Source organism: Geotrypetes seraphini, chromosome 7 (genome assembly GCF_902459505.1).
Source record: "Geotrypetes seraphini chromosome 7, aGeoSer1.1, whole genome shotgun sequence".
In the NCBI taxonomy this organism is placed as follows: domain Eukaryota; kingdom Metazoa; phylum Chordata; class Amphibia; order Gymnophiona; family Dermophiidae; genus Geotrypetes; species Geotrypetes seraphini.
Genome location: NC_047090.1, coordinates 178,178,632 through 178,203,918, shown reverse-complemented (window position 1 = coordinate 178,203,918; position 25,287 = coordinate 178,178,632). Strand labels below are relative to the sequence as shown.

At 43.5% G+C, this 25,287-nt stretch overlaps 1 protein-coding gene across 3 annotated transcripts in view; it reads right to left on the bottom strand.

The window, feature by feature from the left end:
* EFCAB11 (EF-hand calcium binding domain 11) overlaps window positions 1-25,287 on the bottom strand; it is a 109,887-nt gene that overhangs the window by 14,861 nt on the left and 69,739 nt on the right. The window contains exon 6 of one of the 3 annotated variants that reach the window (XM_033952633.1): window positions 20,829-20,896. The exons of the other annotated variants lie outside the window; for them this stretch is intronic. Within the exon in view, the coding sequence (XP_033808524.1) occupies window positions 20,836-20,896 (61 nt within the window). The 3' untranslated portion in view covers window positions 20,829-20,835. Of the gene's footprint in view, window positions 1-20,828; window positions 20,897-25,287 lie in introns of those variants that run through there. 3 annotated transcript variants of the gene reach the window in all.

The following is a 25,287-nucleotide window of genomic DNA, read 5'->3' as shown; positions in this document are numbered from 1 at the left end:
TTGATTTGGTGTAGTCTTTCCGCACTGGTCCAGAATCCTTGGGTGCGGAGACCCTCCAGGTGGGCCCCCCATGCGTAATTCGACGAATCGGTTGTGAGAACTTTCTGATGGGGGGGAGAGTGCATCAGCAAACCTCTGGATAGATTCGAAGAGGTCATCCACCAAAGTAGAGACTGCCGAAGAGCAGGTGTGACTACGATGCGTTTGGATAGTGGATCGGATGTCTGATTCCACTGTGATGCCAGGGTCCACTGGGGAATCCTGAGGTGGAGTCTGGCAAAGGGTGTCACGTGTACTGTGGAGGCCATATGGCCCAGGAGCACCATCAGTTGTCTCGCCGGTATGGTTTGGTGAGTGACCACCGACTGGCAGAGATGAAGAAGAGACTCCATGCGTTGCCGGGGCAGGAATGCTCGGAGTCGGGTGGTGTCCAGGACCGCTCCGATGAAGGGGAGGGACTGGGTGGGTTGTAGATGGGACTTGGAGAAGTTGATCTCGAAGCCCAAATTCTGGAGGAAGTAGGTTGTAGCCAAGGCCGCCGAAGTGACCTCTGGGGCTGACGGGGCCTTGATGAGCCAGTCGTCGAGGTATGGAAAGACCTGTAGACCCCTGTCCCGGAGTGCTGCGGCCACTACCACCAGGCACTTTGTGAAGACTCTGGGGGACGAAGATAGGCCGAATGGTAGCACTCGATACTGTAGGTGCAGATTTCCCACCCGAAATCTGAGGAACTTTCGGGAGGCCGGGTGAATGGGGATGTGAGTGTAGGCCTCCTTGAGATCCAAGGAGCATAACCAGTCGTTCTGCTCGAGGAGGGGGTATAGAGAAGCCAAAGTCAACATGCGAAACTTCTCTTTGACCAGGAACTTGTTGAGGGCCCGAAGGTCTAAAATGGGTCGCAGGTCGCCCGTTTTCTTCGGGACGAGGAAGTACCGGGAGTAAAACCCTCGGTTCAATTGGTCTGACGGGACCGTCTCGACAGCCCGAAGCTGAAGTAAGGTTTGGACTTCCTGAAGAAGAAGGGCGGTCTGCGTCGAGCTTGAAGGATACTCTCTTGGAGGATGGTCCGGGGGGACCCGGTGGAATTGAAGAGAGTATCCTTCTCTTATGATGGAGAGGACCCATAGGTCCGTGGTTATGGCCTCCCATCGGTGGTAAAAAAGATGGAGGCGGCCCCCTATGGGAGAGGCCGAGGTTATGCTCCCGGGAGGGGCGTCAAAAGGGCTGGGGAGCCTTAGGTACAGCCGGTGGCTGGAGTTTTTGCTGAGACTTCTGGGGGGTTGTCTCTTCGCAGGCTGTCTCGCAGCGGGCGTTTGTCTGGGCATGTAACGCCGCTGGTAAATCAGGGGTGGCCTGGAGGGTCGAGACTGTTGAGGTTTGGGTTTGGGCCGTAGGATGGATTGAAAGGATTTTTCATGATCCGACAGCTTCTTGGTAACAGTTTCGATAGACTCATCGAACAGGTCAGCTCCAGCACATGGTACGTTGGCGAGTCTGTCCTGTAGGTTGGGATCCATATCGATAGTACGGAGCCATGCCAGGCGACGCATAGCTACCGCGCTTGCGGCGGCGCGTGCCGAGAGTTCGAATGCATCGAAGGAGGATTGCATCAGCTGGAGTCGTAGTTGGGAGAGGGAGGCTACCACTTCCTCGAACTCGAATCGAGCTTGGTTGTCTATGAACGGAGTGAACTTGCGGAGTACCGGCAAGAAGAACTCCAGATAGGAAGAGAAAAAGAAGTTGTAGTTTAGTACCCGTGACGCCATCATGGAGTTTTGGTAGAACTTTCTACCAAATTTGTCCATCGTTCTTCCCTCTCGGCCCGGCGGTACAGAGGCGTAGACCTGGGAGGGATGAGAGCGTTTAAGGGAGGACTCGACCAGTAGGGATTGGTGGGAGAGTTGGGGGCCCTCGAACCCTTTATGGTGCACGATGCGGTATCGAGCATCGAGTTTGCTGGGGATCGCCGGTATGGAATACGGCGTTTCGAAGCACTGCATGAAGGTCTGGTCCAGTAATTTATGCAAGGGGAGCCGAAGCGACTCCGTTGGAGGGTTAGGTAAGTGCATGGTGTCCAGATACTCTTTGGAGTATCTGGAGCCCGTGTCAAGGGTCACATCCAGATCATCCGCCATTTGTCGGAGGAATGATGAGAAGGACAATTGTTCCGCCAGCGTCGGTCTGTGGGACGGGCTGGAGGAGGATGAGGCCTCCAGGTCCGTGGACATTGGGGAGTGACAAGGAGAATCGGGTACCGGTGTCTCCTCGTACTCCGGGCCCCTCGGAGGGGACACCTCTGATGAGGAGTATCCCCTACGTTGCAGTTTTTTCTGCGGTGACACCTCCGAATGGCGTGAGGAGTGCCAGGATGAGTGTCTCGATCGGTGCCCGTCTCGGTGGCGGGACGGGGATCGGGATCGTCTGTGCATCGCATGGTCTCCCGAGGCCCCCAAGTGGATAGGGCTGGAAGCGGTGGATCGCAACTGGGTTTGCGATGCGGGTTCTTGCGATGCTACCCAAGTCTGGTAAGGAGTACGGAAGAACTCTTCCTGACTATGCCCAGGGCTTCGAGTATCGAGCGGAGGTCTGGTCCCATGTTGGCGCGGAGGCGTAATGGGTTCTAATGGCGGCATATCGGTAAGCGAGGCTTGCCGCGTGGGCATCGCCACCCTCCCCCGTTCGTCCTCGTCGGTTGTCGAGGTCGAACGGTGTGGGGGGGGAGGGGGCGGACCGCCCCTTTGGATCGGTACCGGGAGGTCACCCTGTATGGCAGCGATGAGCCCGGGTCCGATGGTCTGCATGAGCTCAACGAATTGAGCTTCCAGCACGGACCGTAGCGAAGCCGATAGGGAGGGATCCGCACCGAAAGGGGGTCCTCCTGCACGGACATCGCGCTCCTTCGAGGTCGAGTGCTTCTGCTTAGTAGCTTTCGGCACTTTGATGACCATTGGTGGCACTGTGGAAGGAAGAGGTACCTGAACCGAGGAGACCGGGGCAGGCACCGACGTCGAGCTCGTGGATGGTGTCGGGGTGAGCGATGCCGGTTTCACCACACTCGATGCAGGGGTGGTCGATGCCGGTTTCGCCCGAACCGGGGAGGTATCAGATGAAGTGGAGGCTGTGGGATCCTTAGCTACGTCCATCTTGAACATCGATTCCCACAATAGGCAACGCCGCTTGAATGAGCGTGCCGTAAGGGTAGAGCAAGGCCCGCACGATTTCGGGATGTGGTCAGGGCCCAAACACTGCAAACAGCGCCAGTGAGGGTCCGTGAGTGAAATCGCGCGTTGGCACTTGCTGCACTTTTTAAACCCGGTGATTGGCCGGGACATAGGCCGGAAAATCTCCGCCGCGAGGTCGAAGCCAGTGGGCCTGAGCCACGTGGCCGGCCCGTTCGACCCGCCGGAGGAAATAATCTTCTTTTTTTTTTTTTTTTTTGAAAAAGAAAAGAAATGTTAACTGTAATTAAAAGAAAACGAAAACGCGGACAAGGAAGGCAAATTTAACTGAATTCAGCTAGCGCATGAAGAAGTTGAACTTCTCAGCTCCGCGGAAAAGAAAGAACTGAGGAGACACGCCCGGATCTCCGGGTAGGAAGGCACCGGCGCATGCGCGGTGCGGGCATCTAGAAACTTTAAGTTTCTACAAGCAACACGTGCTTGTGAGACGTCCGTACCGGGGCTCTGTCTGATGACATCACCCACTAGTGAGAATACCTGCCTGCTTGTCCTGGGATAAAGGCTCTTTTGGCAACTGTCATGGTAGGATTACATAACTTAAATGATGACTCCAAAATAATCCCTAGATTCTGATCTTGAGCATGAATCACTAATTATATTTGCTTTATTTTCTTACATATTTACTGTATATTCTACCACATACCATTGTAGATTACAAATAATCAGATAATATCAATAAAGGGCTGCCGGGAGTTCCCGTTGTAGTCTCGAGACTACAACAGGAACTTCTGGTAGCCATTTTGATGATCGCTCCTGCCCTGCTTCACCGCTAGACCACCAGGTAAGATTCCGGGGATGCAGGAGGGGGTGGGTCAGAGCCGGTCGAGAAGTTATTTGTGATCTTCACACTTCGCGGTCCGGCTCTGCACCTAACCCCCGCGAATACCGAGGGAAGTGTATAATAAAACAATAACTGAAACACACAAGAAAATTTACCCTTAAATATCAATGGAATGTCTCATTAAGGAAACCCCCACTATGGCTGAAAATAAAGGCCTATGGTTCCAAGTCCCAATAAAGGCTCATTCTAGAGGAGGAAGATGAAAGCCAAAAACTATAGAGAGTGGACCTTTGACATACTTCTGCTCCTTGGCACCAAATATTTCTCTTAAATTCAAGACTGGAAAGAAAAACCTTGAGAGTAAGACACTCCAAAATGAGCAAGCTTATCACTAATCCTCAGCCACCTCCATTCTATATATCCTCTAAGCTGTGGTAAAGCTCATAAAGGGATTCTTCCAAAGCACGGTGCACTAATTTCTAGAGAGCAACAAAATATTGTAGTTTCTTATAAGAACAGTGGTGTTCAGGTTAATATGTTGTAGCTAATTTCAAATACAGTATACAAGAAGCAGGATTAGCCTCCAAAATTGGGTAGTGTCAATAGTTTATTGAAGGACCCAACACAGGCCATGTTTCAGCAAATGCCTAAGTCAGGGGTTGTAAATATAATTATCAAGATCTTAATCCTTGCTCCTTCAATGATCAGGAAATGGTACGGACACAATTAGAGTAATCCTACTGTGAGATACTGCTGAGCACTGTTTCAACAAACGAGGCTTAAGATCCTGAACACTGTATTTATGACCCCTGATGCAGGCATTTGCTGAAACACGGCCCATCTTGGATCCCTCAAACTTTGATACTACCAAATCTTGAAGGCTCATTTCACTTCTTGCATGTATCTTGCATGTACACTGGATTCCTTCTCCTTTGCTTGCAAGTAATTTAATAACAGGACACCTATAAGTGCCGTTACCAAATAGGTACCCAGATCACGTCTCAGAGCATGCAAATCTTCAAACAAATGTACACCTGCTCCAAGTGTATTTTTGGTATATACGTGTGTATTTTATTAAACATATGTGTATATTGCAGCTTCAACCTGAAGGATTCCACATAAAAGTATACATTATCTTAGAATATAAGATGAAAAGCATCACTATAATGAGACGGAGAAAGTCTAGCAGGCTCAGTATCCTGGTTCCAACAATGGTCAAGCCAGGTCACAAGTATCTGGCAAGATCTCAAAAATGTAAAATGGATTTTATGCTGTTTATCCCAGAATAAACATGGATTTTCCAGGTCCATCATAATAATGGTGTATGAACTTTCCTTTTAGTAATTTGTCCAAACCTTTTTTAAACCCCATTAAGCTAACTGCAGATTTTTAAAATTGTGTTTACTCCTCACTGAATTGTTAGCTTTATGAAAAAAGCTCTCAACTCATTCCCAAACCATTTAGGGCTCCTTTTACAAAGGTGTGTTAAGTCCTTAATGTACGGAATAGCGTGCTAGCCGCTGCCGCCTCCTCTTGAGCAGGTGGTAGTTTTCGGGTAGCTAATCCGGTGCGTGCGCTAAAAATGCTAGCGCACCTTTGTAAAAGGAGCTCTTAGCTGTTAAATAGTTTCATTTGGTTTTCCTCACATTCGTTGTGCTCAAAAATATCTGATCTAAACGAATCTGAATTTCTGTATCATAATCCAGTACAGGTTCAAGGCGATTTACAAGCTAAGAGGCCCTTATAGTAATATGAGGAATTACAGTTACATTATTACACAATTACAAGGAGATTTATAGTATAGATTCACAGATGATTTATAGGATTATACAGAAATGGAAAAAAATTGAGGCATTAAAATGTTTGAAAATAGTATTTAGGTTGAATAACGAATTGTAAAGTCAGTGGGTTTGGTTTCCGAGATATTATATTGCTAGGTCTGTTATTGCGAAGCGGATAGTCATAGTTAAGTTAACGTATGCCATTCTTAGATTAGAGGGGACGTTGAGTTGCTGGGTTGTAAGGATTTATTAAAACAAGTACTGTTTTTCTGAAAGCTGAATTACAGTAGTTTGACTCAGTCCCTGTGGTTGTAGGAAGTTACACTGTGGATCTACAAGATGACTATAGGAAAGAAGTACAGTGAAACATAGAAACATAGAAATAGATGGCAGATAAGGGCCACGGCCCATCTAGTCTGCCCACCCCAATGACCCTCCCCTACCTTTCTCTGTGAATAGATCCCACGAGTCTATCCCATTTGGCCTTAAAATCAGGCACGCTGCTGGCCTCAATAACCTGAAGTGGAAGACTATTCCAGCGATCAACCACCCTTTCAGTGAAAAAGAATTTCCTGGTGTCCCCGTGCAGTTTCCCGCCCCTGATTTTCCACGGATGCCCCCTTGTTGCCGCGGGACCCTTGAAAAAGAAGATATCTTCTTCCACCTCGATGCGGCCCGTGAGATACTTGAATGTCTCGATCATGTCACCCCTCTCTCTGCGTTCCTCGAGTGAGTACAGCTGCAACTTATCCAGCCGTTCCTCATACGGGAGATCCTTGAGTCCCGAGACCATCCGGGTGGCCATTCTCTGGACCGACTCCAGTCTCAGCACATTCTTGCGATAATGCGGCCCCCAGAATTGCACACAGTATTCCAGGTGGGGCCTCACCATGGATCTATACAATGGCATAATGACTTCAGGCTTACGGCTGACGAAACTCCTGCGTATGCAACCTATGATTTGCCTTGCCTTGGATGAAGCTTGCTCCACTTGATTGGCAGTCTTCATGTTCTCACTGACGATCACCCCTAAGTCTCGTTCTGCTTCAGTTCTTGTTAGGATCTCGCCATTAATGGTGTAAGTCTTGCATGGATTTTGGCTGCCCAGGTGCATGACTTTGCAGAACATCTACAATCCTTTTCCCCCCACATTTTATTACATCATAAGAACATAAGAATAGCCTTACTGGGTCAGACCAATGGTCCATCAAGCCCAGTAGCCCGTTCTAATGGTGGCCAATCCAGGTCACTAGTACCTGGCCAAAACCCAAGGAGTAGCAATATTCCATGCTACCAATACAGGGCAAGCAGTGGCTTCCCCTATATCTTTCTCAATAACAAACTATGGACTTTTCCTCCAGGAACTTGTCCAAACCTTTCTTAAAACCAGGTACGCTATCCGCTCTTACCACATCCTCTTGCATTCATTTAAATGGAGAGCTTTTTCCTAGTCTAAACTTTTTTGTTCTTTTTAAGAACAGAAGAATTTGCTATATAATTGCTATACTAGGTCAGACCCATGGTACAGCCAGTATCTTCCATTCAACAGTGGCCAATCCAGGTCATAAGTTTTATTTATTTATTTACTTCCTTCAATTTCTATCCCATTCTCCTGGGGGCTCAGAACAGGTCACAAAAGGACATTCACAGTGGATTACAAGATGAGACATTCACGATAGCAGGATAAGTAAGGAAGAAAAAGTATTTACAGTAGTTTCAAAAGAAGTCACAACAATTAAGAAAAGTCTGGGTGCAGAACAAGGAGTCCACAGGAAAAAGGGAGATAGGAGGAATCTGCTGGCTGGTGCCATTCAGGTGAAGAGGAAGATCTTCACTGCTTTGGTACGTGGTAGAATCTCACAGACAAGCAAGACTCCATGCTATGGACCCCACGGATAAGTAGTGGCTTTCCCTATAATGTTAGAATATTGCCTCCTGGCTCTGCCATTTTGGGAAATATTCTGCTGTGGTAAGAGTGCATCCATTTGCCTGTCCTTTCATCCAGATGCACGGATGTTTGTACAAATGCACAGAAGTAGCCACACACACCACATGTCAGACAAAGGAGGCTACAGGACAAAAGTAGAGTCTGTGCTGCTGTTCCACCACTGTTTTCAAAACAGTAAGGGTCTGTATCACCACTTTCACTGGACAGTGGGAGGATTATTGGGAGCTGGTGTTGCCAATGTCATTTCAACTTGTTTGTTCTGTAGCCTCTTGTCCAATGAACAAATGTGCAGCAGGTAATTCCCACATCTCATTGTACCAGGATTTCACTTTAGAACATAAGAATTGCCATACTGGGACAGACGAAAGGTCCATCAAGACCAGTATCCTGTTTCCAACAGTGGCCAACCCGGGTTCCAAGTAGTAAAATAGCGTTTTCTCTTAGTAACACGTTTTCTGTGCTATATCCACAAGTCCTTCTTAGCCTCCCCTTTGCACACTCACAATCTGTAGTATGCTAACATGGCACTAGCACATGTGAGAACCTACTTGTGACAGCTGATGTCATAACCAGTTAACGCTCCTGACTTGTCAAATGTAGCATTCTAACAGCAAGAGAGCAGTCTAAACTGGAACAAAGTGGCTGTTTTATATTTTGGTTATTCCTCTCTCCTACCCTCCACCCCCCCCCCCACTCCGATGCCAGTGAAACAATTTACACAGAAGCCATCAAATTAGAGCTGAAGCTGTCATCCTAACTGAACAATGAGAAAGGAAAAATTACACTTCATGCAAGGAGCCCCTGCCGGGGATGAAATGACCCACCAATTGAAGATGTAAGGATGACAGCTTCTCCAACAAGCGGCCTTCTCTTCTGATTAAACAGCCAGTTCGTCCTACCGATAGCACTTGCTTCTTTATTGATGGCACTCCTGCAGGGTTCCACAGCAGTTTAGCTGGTAATGCCAATATTAATTTCAGCTCTTTAAAGACGCGTTAGAAAAGCTACTCAGATATTTCTTAGCCACAGGAGAAATATCCGAAGAATTGGCGTTTTGTTGTTGGCAAAAAACAGGAATTGCCATAGGGAGATCTATTTTGGGAGATGGAAGAGCCCATGAGGTGGCATTTACCTTGTCATCAACAGATTTTGTTCCCTGCACAAGCCATCATTTAGGGTAAAAGAGAACTCACCGGGAGAGCAGTCTTTCAAGGAGGGTACAAATTAAATCTACTTCGAGAGAGAATGGCAGGAACTAAATATTTAGTGATTAAGAAAACAGCAATTTCAAAGTGAAGCTGTGTAGGAGGAAGAATGCTACTGCCAGTAACGTGTCTCATTTTCAGAGTAACGCTAACTTGCTCTTATTCAGCTGTGCTTCAAAATCATGGTGCTTGCTAGCATTTAAAATGTGAGCTCACAGGCTGCAGTGGTCCTATTTCTCAAGCAGTTAACATTAATGTGTCACAAACTGTTTAAATAACACTGTTCATTCAATGTTATCAAGGTACATTTAGATGCCCACCTTCTTCAAAACAATAAGTATCTTAACTAGACAAAAACATTTCGTTCTGCTCCAACAAACAGATTAGCTGAAACAGTTGCATCCCAGGGATTCTTTTCAGAAGCCAATAGTTGCACCTTCTAGCTTTGCTATTTCATATTTTGGATGTGGTCACTAGAACCACACACAATACTCAGTGATACAAAAATATCCAGTTTTGTTTTTCATCACTTTTCAAATAATCCCTGATTTCCTTTTTACTTTTTTTTTTTTTTTTTTTTGAAGCAGTCATAAGAATCTATCTAGCCCAGTATCCCGACTTCACCAAGGCCAATCCAAGTCACAAATATATGGAAAAAAACCAGATAGTAGCAGCATTCCATGCCACCGATCCAGGCCAAGAAGTGGCTTCCCCCATATCTGTCTCAACTGCAGTCTATGGACCTTTTCCTCCAGGAACTTGTCCAAACCTTTTTTAAAACCAGATACATTAACCGCTCTTACAACATCCTCTGGCAACGCGTTCCAGAGCTCAACTATTCTCTGAGTGAAAAATATTTCCTCCTATTGGTTTTAAAAGTATTTCTCTGTAACTTCATCGAATGTCCCCTAATCTTATAAATCTTGATGCAGTAAAAAAAATCGATCCACTTGTACCCATTCTACACCACACAGGATTTTGTAGACTTTAATCATATCTCCCTTCAGCTGTCTCTTTTCCAAGCAGAAGAGCCCTAACCTCTTTCGTCTTTCCTCATACGAGAGGAGTTCCATCCATTTTATCATCTTGGTCGCTCATCTTTGATCCTTTTCCAGGGCTGCTATTTTTTTTTTATTTTTTGAGATTCCGTCTTGAACCACAAAGTAATGGCGGAATAGAAATCACTAATGTAATGTAATAAGGAGACCAGAACTGAATGCAATACTCCAAGGGAGGTCACACCATTGGGTGATATAGAGACATTATAACATTCTTAGTCTTACTATCCCTTTTCTAATAATTCCAAGCATCTTGTTGGCTTTTTTGGCCACCGCCACACATTAGGTGGAAGGTTTCAGCGTATTGTCTATGATGACATCCAGATCTTTTTCATGAGCACTGACCCCCAAAGTGAACTCTTGCATCCAGAAACTATGATTTGGATTATTCTTCCCAATGTGCATCACTTTGCATTTGTCCACATTAAATTTCATCTGCCATTTGGACACTCAGTCTTCCAATTTCCTAAGGTCTTCCTGTAGTTTTTCACAGTCTGCATGCATTTTAACAACTATGAACAGTATAGTGTCATCTGCAAATTTGATCATCTCACTCGAAGTTCCATTTCCAGATCATTAAATAGTACCGGTTCCAGAACGGATCCCTGTGGCACACCACTATTTGCCCTCCTCCACTGAGAAAAATGGCCATTTAATCCTACCCTTTGTTTACTGTCCAATAACCAGTTCTTAATCCACAATTGAACATTGCCTCCTATCCCTGAAAATTTCAATGTGTAGGGGCATAATCGAAAGGGATGTCTAAGTCCGTTTGCATCCAACTCGCAAATCGTCCAAAGTAAAAAACATCCCAAGACACATTTTTGAAAAATATGTCCAAAATTTTTTTTGTTTCGAAAATCGTCTAATTATACGTCCTGCCAATCTGATCATCCAAGTCACTAAAGCGTCCATCTTTATATCACATTTCTGTCCAACTTTTTGTCCAAGTCCAAAACGCCTAGAACAAGCCCTGTTGGACGTGGGAGGGGTCTGCAAAGTGATGGACTGAACACCCAGACATGCCACCTAAATAGTGGGGTACCTTACAGGGCACTGCTGTGAACTTCACAAAAAGGGTGCCATGACTTCTCCTCACTACAGCTCTCTTATAGGTCACGGTGAGCCCCCCCAAACCACCTCCAGAATCCCCTAGACACACTTATCTACCACACCAATAGCCCTTATGGCTGCAGGAGCCACTTATATGCCAGTAAAAAAGGGTTTTGGGGGTATATAGGGGAGTGCACATGTTTAAGTATCAATGCAGTGATTACAGGGGCTTATGGGCATGGGTCCTCCTCTCCTCTCTAAACCATCCCCAAGATGACTTAAGCCACCTCTGTGCTGGATGACTAGGATTTCCTATGCCAGGCGGCGAGGTGATGATGGTCTGGAGGCTGAATTTTAAAGGTGTGATTAATATTTTTATGGGGGTGGGGGTCGGTAATCATTGGGGTAGTGTGTGGGGGTCTGTATTATGTGTTTGCAATGCTTATCTGGTGACTTTAGGTGGGTTTTTGTGACTTAGACCATCTTTTACATGGTCTAAGTCACAACGTCCAAGTTCCGTCGATCCCAGCCTGTATAACTTTCGGTTATACATGCTGTATGACTAAGTCTAAGCCGGTTGTACAACTAACAAATTTCTGGGATACAATCGTAATGACTAATAAATATATATTGATACGTATTGTAGAATATAGTTACTAACAGGGATTCATTCAGGCCACGTACACAAACAAAGTTGACATAACCTAACAAAAAAGTATTAAATCGGAGAAATTAAATTCACCATGTCACATAGCCAAGAATGCATAAGTTTCTTAGGTGTTCTCATCCAGAGGAAAAATGATAATTTGGAGACTTCTATCCATCGTAAAAAAACAGATAGAAATACTTTATTAAAATTTGATAGTATGCACCCGGCTCATTTGAAAACTAGCATCCCTTTTGCTCAATTTCTTAGATATAGACGCATTTGTAACACCAAAGAGAAGTTTATACAAGAAGCAAAAATATTAGAACAAAGATTGCTATCAAGAGATTATCCAGATAACATAGTTAAGAAAGCTAAAAAACGAGCTTTACATAATCCCAGGGAAATACTGTTAGATTATAAGAAACCTCCATTAGAAGAAACAATCATCCCATGTGTAATCAAACAAACTCGCATGTCGCCACAAATCATTAAGAGATACAAAAGACATCTTCCTCTTTTGAAAACTCTCCCTTGCTTTGAAAACAAGCGATTTATTTTTTCTCAGTCAAGAAATAAGAATCTGAGCGACCTGTTATGTCATACTGCTAAAGAAATATTCACAGATGATAATTTAAATATCACACTTGGACATAAACCATGTGGTCATTGCTCAAATTGCAACATAATGGCTGCTATTTCTAATTTCATCAATCCTTTTGATGGCAAGAACTATGTTTTACATCATAATTCTTCATGCCAATCTATGAATATTATTTATGCAATCCAGTGTCCATGTGACCTATTATATATAGGTCAAACATCACGTACTCTGACTATTAGAATAACTGAACATAAAAGTTGTCTAAACACCCATAAATCAACAGCTCCCATAGTGGCTCACTGCATTCGACACAATCACAGATTTGAAAATTTGAGATGTTGGGTAATTGAAAAATTGCCCCCTTCCCAGAGAAGAGGAGACATTAGAAGAGTCTTGTGGCAGAAGGAACAACAGTGGATTAATAGATTACAGACAGTGGAACCATCGGGTCTTAATACTGCTTATGAATGGCAACCTTTTTTCTGAATTAAAGTATCAGTATTTAGTTTTTGGTTGATTGATGTATTTGCTGATGCTTAGCCTATCATGCATCACGCTTTGTGATGACGTTATGACGCCCGGTTCATTTTTCATTTCGAGCCGGGCGCGTCTCACAGTCCTAACTCCATTTTGAAAGGAGCCGGCTTCATTTCCATCGGATTGTAAGAAGCAAGGAGACATTCGAAGATGGCATATATCCCCTGAAGTAGCACGTTCTGGGGCGAAACAGAAAGTCTTTTCTGTCGGGACTACGAGTTGAAAGCCCTTGTTGAAATGTCATACGTTCAGATGAGTGTACTTTTTCCTTAACTGTGATTGTTATACTCTGTACCTCCAAAACGACTTACATAACTGAAACGGAGCTGTAGCCTTCATTGCTTCTATAGTCAAACTTGGGGTTCGGGTCACGAATTATTGACATATATAACACATAGAATTGGGTGTTTATAGCTACAAAAAAAGTTCTTGAAAAAAATGTAACTTGATATGAATGGAAGCCCGATTTATTTCTATGTATGCGGAGTTTTTTTATAAACCCGTGATGATGTGTTGAGGGCTGGGTACTTGTGTAGTCCCAACCTCTCACAATTGAGGTTTATTTTTCTCCGATTTAATACTTTTTTGTTACGTTATGTCAACTTTGTTTATGTACGTGGCCTGAATGAATCCCTGTTAGTAACTATATTCTACAATACGTATCAATATATATTTATAAGTCTAAGCCGGCCCACGTCCCGCCCAACTCCCGCCCTCGACACTCTTCCCAAAACGCCCCGTTTAGCTTGGTCGTTCAGCGGCACTATGAAGGCCTAGGTTGTTTAGAAATATGTCCAAAACCCATTTTTAGTATCGGCACTTGGACGTATTTGGGAAATGTTCGTCCAAGTGCCGACTTAGGCCGGTTTTTGGACGTTTTTCTCTTTCGATTATGAGCCCCATACTGTCTAAAGCAGACATGGGAAACTTCGGTCTTTGAGGGCTGGAATCCAATCGGGTTCAGGATTTCCCCACTGAATATGCATGAGATCTATGTGCATGCACTGATTTCAATGCATATTCATTGGGGTAATCCTGAAAACCCGATTGGATTCCGGCCCTTGAGGACCAGAAAGCACAGTTACTTACCGTAACAGGTGTTATCCAGGGACAGCAGGCAGATATTCTCTTCGTGTGGGTGACGTCAGCCATGGAGCCCCGTCGCGGACAGCTTTTCAAGCAAACTTGATTGAAGATCTTAAAGTTTGCTAGTGCTGCATCGTGCATGCGTGTGCCTTCCCGCTCAGCTAGAGGGCACGCTTCCTCAAAGTGGTCCTCAGTTCAGATAGCTAGCAAAGAAGCCAACCCGGGGAGGAGGGAGGGTTTCGAGAATATCTGCCTGCTGTCCCTGGATAACACCTGTTACGGTAAATAACTGTGCTTTATACCAGGACAAGCAGGCAGCATATTCTCTACATGTGGGTGACCTCCAAGCTAACCAGGATGGGACGGTGGGAGTGTTTGTAATTTAGGAGAACAGATTACGAAAAACCGACTGGCCATCGCGTCTGGAAAAAGTATCCAGACAGTAGTGAGAGGTGAATGTATGAACCGAGGACCAAGTGGCGGCCTTGCAGATCTCCTCAATAGGCGTGGACCTGAGGAAAGCGACAAATGCCGCCATCGCTCTGACTTTATGTCCTGTGACCCGACCCTGCAGCGAGAGACCAGCCTGAGCGTAGCAGAAGGAAATACAAGCAGCTAACCAGTTGGACAAAGTGCGCTTGGAAACAGGACACCCCAACCGATTTGGATCGAAGTCAAGGGAGACTTGCTTTGGGGCCCAGGCCTTCGAGGCCGATGTCGAGACCGAGGCCGGGGTCGAGGTCCTATCCGCCTGCGGGTCCATGTTGAAGAGCTCCGCAATCTTGGCCCGTCGCCGAAGAGCCCGAGGTTGGAGAGTGGCACAATGCGGGCAAGAGGTGGTAGGGTGATCAATACCTAAACAAAGGATACACCAATGGTGCAGGTCAGTGATCGAGATCACCCGACCGCACTGCGTGCACTTTTTAAACCCGGTAACAGGCCGGGACATAAGGAAGAAAGGAGGCCGGGGCCACGCTAGGCCAGGCGGCCAAAGGAAAAACCAGGGTCCCCCGGTCGCGATCGAGAAAAAATAATAAAGTTGTAAGACGCAGGGCACAGCGACTTCGGATCGTATAAAACAAGAAAAGAAGCCGCGGTGCAAGAAAGGCACTTAGAATCGAAGCAGAGAAGAGAGACAGGGCTTTCTGGCTCCACGGAAAACTAAGAACTGAGGACCACGTTGAGGAGACACACCCTCTAGCTGAGCGGGAAGGCACACGCATGCGCGGTGCAGCACTAGCAAACTTTAAGATCTTCAATTAAGTTTGCTTGAAAAGCTGTCCGCGACGGGGCTCCGTGGATGACGTCACCCACATGTAGAGAATATGCTGCCTGCTTGTCCTGGGATAATTTCCCATATCTGGTCTAGAGAATTACAATTGTCTTGTCAGTCCACTTCAGGGGTTCCTCCTTGAGGGCCGAATCCAGTCGGGTTTTCAGGATTTCCCCAATGAATATGCATTGAAAGCAGTGCATGCACATAGATCTCATGCATATTCATTGGGGAAATCCTGAAAACCCGACTAGATTTGGCCCTCAAGGAGGGACTTTGGGGGACCCCTGAAGTGGACTAACAAGACAATTGCAATTCTCTAGACCAGATATGGGAAATTCTGGTCTTCAAGGGCCGGAATGCAATTGGGTTTTCAGGAAGGGACTTTGGGAACCCCTGGTCCACTTGGATACATGGAAATAAAGATCAAACAAGTTATAGATGATAGCTTTACATTGAACTAACTTGACCAGCTTTTCAAGTCAGTGATAAAACAATGTCATTTCACTGGGTTTACAAAGGACAAATTCATCTAAATTTAAGCTGTTTACATACATTATTACAGCTCAGTGAAAGATGTTGTGGAAGAACACTTTGCAGATCAAAAGCCCTATGTATGATGCTGGGCAATAAAGCCAGTGTCTCAATTGTGTTCTTTTGGGTCAGCCTCGAAGTATCTGATCATTCTAATTTTGAAAGTTTTCTATTCCTGTGTGCTCCTGCACTTCCTTTTAAGCATCTTTATTTTAAGGTCATTAAAGAAATGATCTTCCTTTGAGAAATGTTCACCTCCTTAGTTGCCATTCTGTTTTGTTTTTCAGTAATAGTTGGTTTTGTGGAGTGAAGCAGTAAACTTATGGTTAGTGAAGCTTCCAATCTACAATAGGGCATTACTTCCCATCCTGAGGAGTCTCTTATTGTTTATTTATTGAAAGTTTCTATATCACTACCAATTCAGAATGGCCTACATTGGCTTCTATAATGGTGTTACAAAACGTGTGCTTCAGCAATAGTGCCAATACAATTAAGGCACAGTTTATGAGCCTCTACAAATATGTCTACAATGAGCCTCTACAATTATGAGCTTCAATAATGGTGTTACAATAAATGAGTAAATGATGTTACTATACATGAGCTTCAGTAATGGTGTTACTATACATGAGCTATAATTTATGAGTGTGGCACAGTGGTTAAAGCTACAGCCTCAACACCCTGGGGTTGTGGGTTCAAACCCACACTGCTCCTTTTGACCCTGGGCAAGTCACTTAATCCCTCCATTGGCCCAGGTACATTAGGTAGATTGTGAGCCCGCTGGGACAGACAGGAAAATGCTTGAGTACCTGAATAAATTAATGTAAACTGTTCTGAGCTCCGCTGGGAGAACAGTATAGAAAATTGAGTAAATAAATAAATATAATGATGTTACAATATATGAGCTTCAGTAATAAGGAGAGACTTTGTCAAATGCCTGCTGAAAATTCAAATACACTATGGGGCTCATTTTTTCTAAACAGAAAAACATCCAAAAAGTGTCAAATGGGTATGTTTTCCACCCAAACATCCAAATTGCTATTTTTAAAACCCATTTTAAACCGTTTGCTATGAAGTTTGTATGCAATGTATCTAAATCTCAAGGGGCATGAAAGGAGGAATGTTTTGGGTGGGACTAGGGTGGGCTTATGATTTGGATGGTTTTCTGCAGTAATGGAACATTGTTGAAAATGTTCAGGGCAAAAATTGCACAATTGAGGCTGTTTCAACAATGAATAAGTGCCAAAAAGGTGCCCAAACTGACCAGATGACCACTGGAGAGATCAAGGCATAAGAACATAAGAAGTTGCCTCCGCTGAGGCAGAGCAGAGGTCCATCTCACCCAGCGGTCCGCTCCCGCGGCGGTCCATCAGGCCTATTGCCTGAGCAGTGGTCCCTGACTATTTCTATAACCTACCTCTACTCCTATCTGTACCCCTCAATCCCTTTGTCCTCTAGGAACCTATCCAAACCTTCTTTGAAGCCCTGTAATGTGCTCCTGCCTACCACAGCCTCCGGAAGCGCGTTCCATGTATCCACCCCCCTCTGGGTGAAAAAGAACTTCCTAGCGTTTGTTCTAAACCTGTCCCCTTTCAATTTCTCCGAGTGCCCCCTTGTACTTGTGGTTCCCCATAATTTGAAAAATCTGTCCCTGTCTACTTTTTCTATGCCCTTCAGGATCTTAAAGGTTTCTATCATGTCTCCTCAAAGTCTCCGCTTCTCCAGGGAGAACAGCCCCAACTTTTTTAGTCTGTCAGTATATGAGAGATTTTCCATACCCTTTATGACTCCATTATTCCCCCAGTGGTCACTGACACCCCTCCTACCCTCCAAAGATGTGAAAAAAACAGTGAATACCAGCCTGTAGGACAGATCATTCCTGAAGTCATTTTAAAAAAATCAGCATTACATTGGCTATCTTCAACTCCTTAGGTAACTTTGAATAATAGGTTAGAGATTACTAGCAACTGGTTAGTAATTTCAAGTTTGAGTTCTTTCAGGACTCTGGTGAACCATCTGTTCTTTGTGGCTTTGAAAGCCACCATTTCCACATGGATCTGCACGGCCAGTGGCCTCCTCTTTTGTTATAGGCTCACTCTACATGAGGCGTAGCTTCTTCGTGTGTGGAATCTTCGGTGGTTTCCCCAGAAGAGATTTGTAGAGCTGCCACTTTGTCCTCCTTGCATAACTTTACGAAGTTTTACAGGAAAGATGTGGCAGCCAAGCAGGATTCTGCTTTTGGTTCTTCAGTTCTGGTAGCCGGCTCAGTTGCTGTTACGTCCAACTTGTCCAGGAATAGAGTGGGGAATGAAAGATTAGGTTCTTTTATTTATTTATTCATTCAATTTTCTATACTGTTCTCCCAGGAGAGCTCAGAACGGTTTACATGAATTTATTCAGGTACCTTTCCTAATCTTCTTTCTTGTAAATCCACACTCTATTCCTGGAACCCACACTAGGAGTTGCTGATTTGCCAATTCTTTGCCTCAATAAGTACTGGTAAGTAAGACTTTTGGTTCTTTGACCAGCCTTTTGAAGATTTAGATCTGATCATATTGCACACTTTGCCAAAGGTTTTTTTTTTAGCTAATGTGCCCCACCCTGTAAGTGCAGGCTGTTCATCTCCTTGTTGCTCTGATTTTATGGTTTTAAGTTTTCTGCAACCTATTTTAATAGTTCATAAGAACATAAGAATGGCTTTATTAGGTCAGACCAATGGTCCATCAATCCCAGTAGCCCGTTCTCACAGTGGCCAATCCAAGTCTTTAGAACCTGGCCAAAACCCAAGGAGTAGCAATATTCCATGCTACCAATCCAGGGCATGCGGTGGCTTCCCCTCTGTCTTTGTCAATAACAGACTATGGACTTTCCTCCAGGAACTTGTCCAAACATTTCTTAAAACCAGCTACGTTATCCGCTGTTACCACAACCTCTGGCAATGCGTTCCAGAACTTAACTATTCTCTGAGTGAAAAAAAATTTCCTCCTATTGGTTTTAAAAGTATTTCCCTGTAATTTCATCAAGTGTCCCCTAGTCTTTGTAATTTTTGACGGAGTGAAAAATCGATCCACTTGTAGCTATTCTACTCCACTCAGGATTTTGTAGACTTCAAACATATCTCCCCTCAGCCATCTCTTTTCCAAACTGAAGAGCCTTAACTGTTTTAGTTTTTCCTCAAACAAGAGGAGTTCCATCCCCTTTATTATCTTGGTCTCTCTTCTTTGAACCTTTTCTAGCACCACTATATCATTTTTGACATAAGACCAGAATTGAATGCAATACTCCAGATGAGGTCGCACCATGGAGCAATACAGGGGCATTATAACATTCTTAGTCTTGTTAACCATCCTTTTTTTAACAATTCCTAGCATCCTGTTTGCTTTTTTGGCTGCCACTGCACATTGGGTGGAAGGTTTCAGTGTATTGTCTACGATCCTTTTCTTGGGCGCTAACCCCCAAGGTGGACTCTCGCATCCGGTAACTGTGATTCAGGTTATTCTTCCCAATGTGCATCACTTTGCATTTGTCCACATTAAATTTCATCTGCCATTTGGACGCCCAGTCTTCCAATTTCCTAAGGACTGTTATGATTGTTATACTGTTTTATGATATGAGTAGATTAGATTTGTTTCTCAAGGAGTATCCCCATACCCCTCCCCTTTCTGTGTCCTACACAGGGATGATTGTCTGGAAGTCAGAGGGCAGTCCTGAGGTAAGAATATATAAATGAAGCTTCCTACAAGAGATCTTGTGAAATGGGCTTGACTACCCACTTGTCCAGGAATAGAGTGTGGATTTACAAGAAAGAAGATTCGCAAAGGTAAGAATCTAATCTTTTGATCACCATAATGGTCAGATCAATGGTCTATCTTGCCCAGTATCTTGTTTCCACAATGGCCAATACAGGTCACAAGTACCCATAAGAAACCCAAACAGTAGCAACATTCCATGCTATCAATCCCAGGGTGAGCAGAGGTCCCCCCCACCCATGCTTGTCTCAATAGGAGACTATGGACCTTTCCTCCAGGATTTCGAACAAACCTTTTTTAAACCCAGCTATGCTAACCGCTGTTACCACATCTTTTGGCAAAAAGTTCAAGAGTTTAACTGTTCTTTGAGTGAAAAAATATTTCCTCTTATTTGGTTTTAAAGGTATTTTCATGTAACTTCACCGAGTGTCCCTTAGTCTTCGTAATTTTTGAAAGAGTAAAAATCTTGATTCACTTACACATTCTATACCATTCAGGATTTTGTAGACCTCAATCATATCTCTTTTCTAAGCTGAAGAGCCCTAACTTCTTTAGCCTTTCCTCATATGAAAGGAGTTCATCCCCTTTATCGTTTTGGTCTCTCTTTGAACTTTTTCTAATTCTGCTAAGATATGGTGACCAGAATTGAAAACAATACTCAAAGTGAGGTCGCACCATGGAGCGAAAGAGAGGCATTATAATATTCTTGGTCTTATTTACCACCTGAATTGACTATCCAGTCATTATTAGCGGTATAGAAACTTTCAATAGACAATAAACAATAATTCCTAGAATATTAGGTGGTTTCAGAATATTGTCTACGATGGTTCCTAAATCTTTTTTCCTTGGGTGCTGACCCCTAAGGTGGAGCCTAGAATCTGGTAACTGATTTGGATTATTCCTCTCAGTGTGCATCACTTTTTATTTGTTCACATTAAATTTCATCTGTTATTTGTATGCCCAGTCTTCCAATTTCCTAAGATCTTACTCAGTTTTTCAGTCTGCATATGTTTTAACAACTTTGAATAATTTAGTGTCATATGCAAATTTAATCACCTCACTTGTCCAATTACAGATTTAAAAATAGCACCAGTCCCTGTATAGATCCCTCCTCCACTGAGAAAAGTGGTCTGTTTTCTATCCAATAACCAATTCCTAATCCAGAACAGGACTTTGCCTCCTATCCCATAATATTTTAATTTTCTCAGGAATATCTATTGAAAGCTTTCTGAAAATCTTAGATACACTATGTTAAATGGGCGCACCTTAAAGCACCACTCACCTGCCACTGACTTGGCGTAAACAGGTGTGCCTTCCTTTTGGGTACACTGATGTGGGATTGTGCTAGTATTCTGTAATGGAATCAGGGCACCATGATTCACTTGTAGAATTAGGATTCCCTACACTGCAGGAGGAGATACAAAAGGAGGCACCATTTTATAGAACATAGATTTGTAACTTAAAAAAATGGTTAAGAATCTTTCTAACAGAGCCTAAATAAGGCCACATTATTTTGGTGGTGAATTTGTGTAACAGCCTCACAGTGGCGACAAAAACTGTATCTGAATTCAAGAAAGGGAAAAGAATGGATAGTAGATGGCATGGATAGGAGGTTGAATAGACCATATGATCTTTATCTGCCTTGATTTTTCTCTGTTTCTATGTTAGGTAGACAAACAAATCTCAAAACAAGTCAGCACTATGTAATGCAAAATACTCATGGAAAATGGAAATTTTGTTTCTCCAGAGCGCTTAATACTCCAGTGCAATGACTAGAAAAGCTTGTGGTATATCCTTTTGGAAAGCTTAATGCTGCTGTCCTGAACTGAAGCTCACTGTTTCTAGTGCTCTCCAATTCAGATTAATTACAGTATTCATTTTGTTTGTTTCTCTGTTATTCAATAAAAGGAGAGCCACATCTCATGGAGATAAGGGTATTTCAGACTGTTTCACATAAAGCAATTGACTTCACTCACACAGACCAATTATAAATCATGAGAGCGGGGAAAAAAACCCCATTCACTCAGAGATATCTTAGAGTGGCAAGCAGTTTATACCACCAATCAAGTCACTTCTTATTATGCTCTCAAAGACATTTATTTTTACTTTATGTCACGCCATTTTAAAGATCTCACTTCCATGTGTTTTAAATCTCCATTGCTAGTTTTTACTTTTCATCCATTCATATTACTGCATGGCTGAAGTACAGACTTATTTAATAAAGATGCTTTGGCCAAAGAAACAAACAACCTAGCCAAAAAAACCCTCTATTGGATTAAGATTACAAAAGGCAGAAGAATCCAAAATAGGGCAATGGCGAGCAGAGAATTCCAAGAAGACTGCAAATAATTTATTTGTCCAGAGCAGTATTTCTCAAGTCATTCCTTTAGCATTCCCTAATCAGTCTGGTTTCAGGATATCAACAAACAGGCCTGAGAGAGATCTGCAGGCACTGCCTCTCCTACTTATTCTTTATAGATATCCTAAACCCTAGAATGGAGAGGGGATACTTGTCATAGGGAAGCCCTTGTGAACTCTGAGTTGCCCTCAGAAAAGCCAAATGCTAGCATTTACCTTGCTGAACCAGGTAGAAACTTCTACCGTGGCTTTGTTAAAGGACCCCTAAATAGGCAATTTTGAATTTCAACTGAAACCTATTAGGAAGCTAATGCAATTTCTGTAATAATGGCATCACTGTCAAATTATTATTATTATTATCATCATCATCATCTAAACTCTTTCATTACTAATTTATCATGATCCCCAAACCAGATTAATTTTGTTGTTACCTTATTCAGCAGACCATGTCTAATCTTTCTATAATTTGTTTCAAATAATCATACAAATTGACAATTCTATCTACAACAGGACATCATAAAAAGATATCAGCGTAATAAAAATTGGATATTCTAGACACCAAAAAAGCAGTAGCCTGAGCCCTGCGACAAGGGAGATCCTTGGGGCATGCCACATTTAGAATTCCACACAAAAGACATATCTTGTTTATGATGTAGTCAATACTATTCAAATTCTACTGCCTACTATTTAAAACCATAAATGGCGACAGCCCAACCTACCTGAACAATCGACTCATCCAAACTACATCAACTAGACATAGGAAAACCCACACTCCATTCACATACCCTTCAATCAAAGAAGTCAAACGGAAAAAACTATATGATGGCCTCCTAGCCACACAAGCAGCAAAACTCGACAACCAAATCTCCAATCTACTAATTATGACCCCAGACTACAAAACATTCAGAAAAGAAATAAAGACTCTACTTTTCAAGAAATTCCTGCAAACTACTTGATACCGCTAGTTCCTTCCCACTCCTAGTACCACTTCCCAATCCCCCAAAGCAACCTCATCCACTCTTTATCTCCTCTACAAATTACCAGATATCTTCTTCTTATAAAACATTTTTTGTAATTCGCCTTCAACCGCAAGGCAATGGCAGAATAGAAATCTCTAATGTAATGTAATATAATATGTTTGGTACGTCAAGAAACCTTCAAGCCAGTTTAAAACTTGGCCACAAATTCCCAATTCACTCAGTCTGTATAACAGGGGATGATCTCCAGCAGTGTCTCAAACTTTTTTAGCTCTGGCACACTAAACAGAGCAAATGTTTTTTGCGGCACATTATAACTGAAATTATAAAAAACTATACAACCTCCCAACCGAACCTAACAAGCAACCAAGCCTAAACCCTACTCCTAAATTGTAATTTCCGGCATCTATTATGTAAGCATCATCCAATTATAACTTCCTAGAAAATCCAAGCTATCCCACCCTATATTACGCCTGATCTGTATACATCCCCTGAATTGTAACTTCCTGGATATGTCCAGCTGTCTTACACTATAATCCGCTTAGAACTGCAAGGTAAAGGCGGAATATGTCACTAATGTAATGTAATGTAATAAAATTGAGAGTTATTTAAGATATGTCTGGGTAATTGTAACAATGATGAAACTAAAGTAGATAGAATAGAATTGTCAATCGATGCGATGGATGAGGAAAGGCCCTGCTGGGGCTGGCTGTGAGCAGCCTGTTTTGAGGCTGCTTCTTGCTGATGGGCTGCGGTTCGAATAAGGAAAGGAGAGAGGAAGGGAGCAAGGGGGTTTGCAGTTCAGGACTACCACCTGCTTCTGCCACTTCGGGACTTGAGGGAGGAGGGCTTTGCAGCTCAGGACGGCTGCCGTGCTGGGAGATTGAGATCTGTATTCTTCTAACACAGCACTCTGTCAACCGGAAAAATAGTTATCCGGCATCCACCAATCCCTGTGGGTGCCAGATAGCTGAGATTCTTCTATATTATTTTTCCTGGAATAAAGCAATCTTCACTGCAACCTGTGCTATTCAATAGTGAGGTGTTTTGCATGCATTTCCATCTTATTGTTCTATATTCCCCAGAAATTAATGTGCATTATGGAAATATAATGCACTTTTAATGCGTAGTAAGGTGCAAATAATTCTTGCTGTAATGCACTTTAATAACTTTTCCCCTATCACTGGGAATGTGTCTTGGTTTTGAGTGCTGTTACAGAGCTGTGAGAGGGCTGGATATGGGTTGGTTGTTTGCACTTGACCAGGAGTGGCCTGGATGATGTACTTTCCTAATTAAACTAATGTTGTGGCTTAGAGCTAGAAAAGGCACTTAAGCTAAAAGAGATGAATCCTAGTATAGAAATGTTGTGGCCTGTCTGAAAAAATAGGCTGTGGAAACAAAGTATGCTGCAGAAGCAAGCAATGAGGTTGATATTCAAGCCATAGGCGGCAGTTTGGACCAGAGAAAAGCAGTAGTAAATATTCTGCTTTGAGGAAAGCAAAGCGGAATTTCTGAAAGCCAGTGGTTTTGCAGGACCACAGCAGGCAGCATGGTTCTACTAAAGGTAAGTCTTTTCAGCTGAATTCAATTTGTTTTCTTGACTGGATGACCAGAGAGCCGGATCAAGTGAGAACATTGGCTGTGGTGTACTTAAATTTCAGCCAAAGCCATTGACACAGTTCTACACAGATGACGTATAATAAATTGAGTACCACTGAGAGGAGACCAAGGGAATCAAAACAATTTTAACAGTAATGCTACTTCCAAATTCTGTGCTTATAATAACATTAATGCTCTTCCCTCCCCCCCCCAAAAAAAAACAGCCCAGGAACTTTTTTGACACGTCACTGGAGAAGGAACAGAAATTCCTCTGGAACCTGTCTCCAACCTAGCCTTAATCTCCAAGATCCTGGAAAAAAACAGTGTTGAACTAATTGCACCCTTTCATTGGCAAACAAGGAGCCCTATCTGCCTTCCAATAGGGATTCAGGAAATTCCACAATACTGAAACCATCCTTCTCGACATCATCGACGACTGTTGAAACTCGTGGTCAAGGGTAATGATATCCTTCTGGTGCTTCTGGATCTCAGTGCGGCGTTCGACACAATTGACCACCCTCTCCCCATTGAATGACTCTCTGAAATCAGAATCCAAGACACAGTGCTATGATGGTTCGCCTCCTTCCTGAAAAACAGATCCCAATGCGTTCAACTCAACAATGTGCTATCGAAATCGAGACTGATCAAATATGGTGGTAAGCACGGGGGCTCTGCTATCCCCCTATTATTCAATTTCTATATCAGACCTGTCCTAGATATAGCCCGCAAATACCAGATACAGATCCACTACTATGTAGATGACATACAACTTTACCTACCGCTAGGAGAAACCCGTGACGCCCAGATTGCAAAACTCCTAAACTGCCTCTCGGAAATCAGAAACTGGATGTCTGTCAACAAA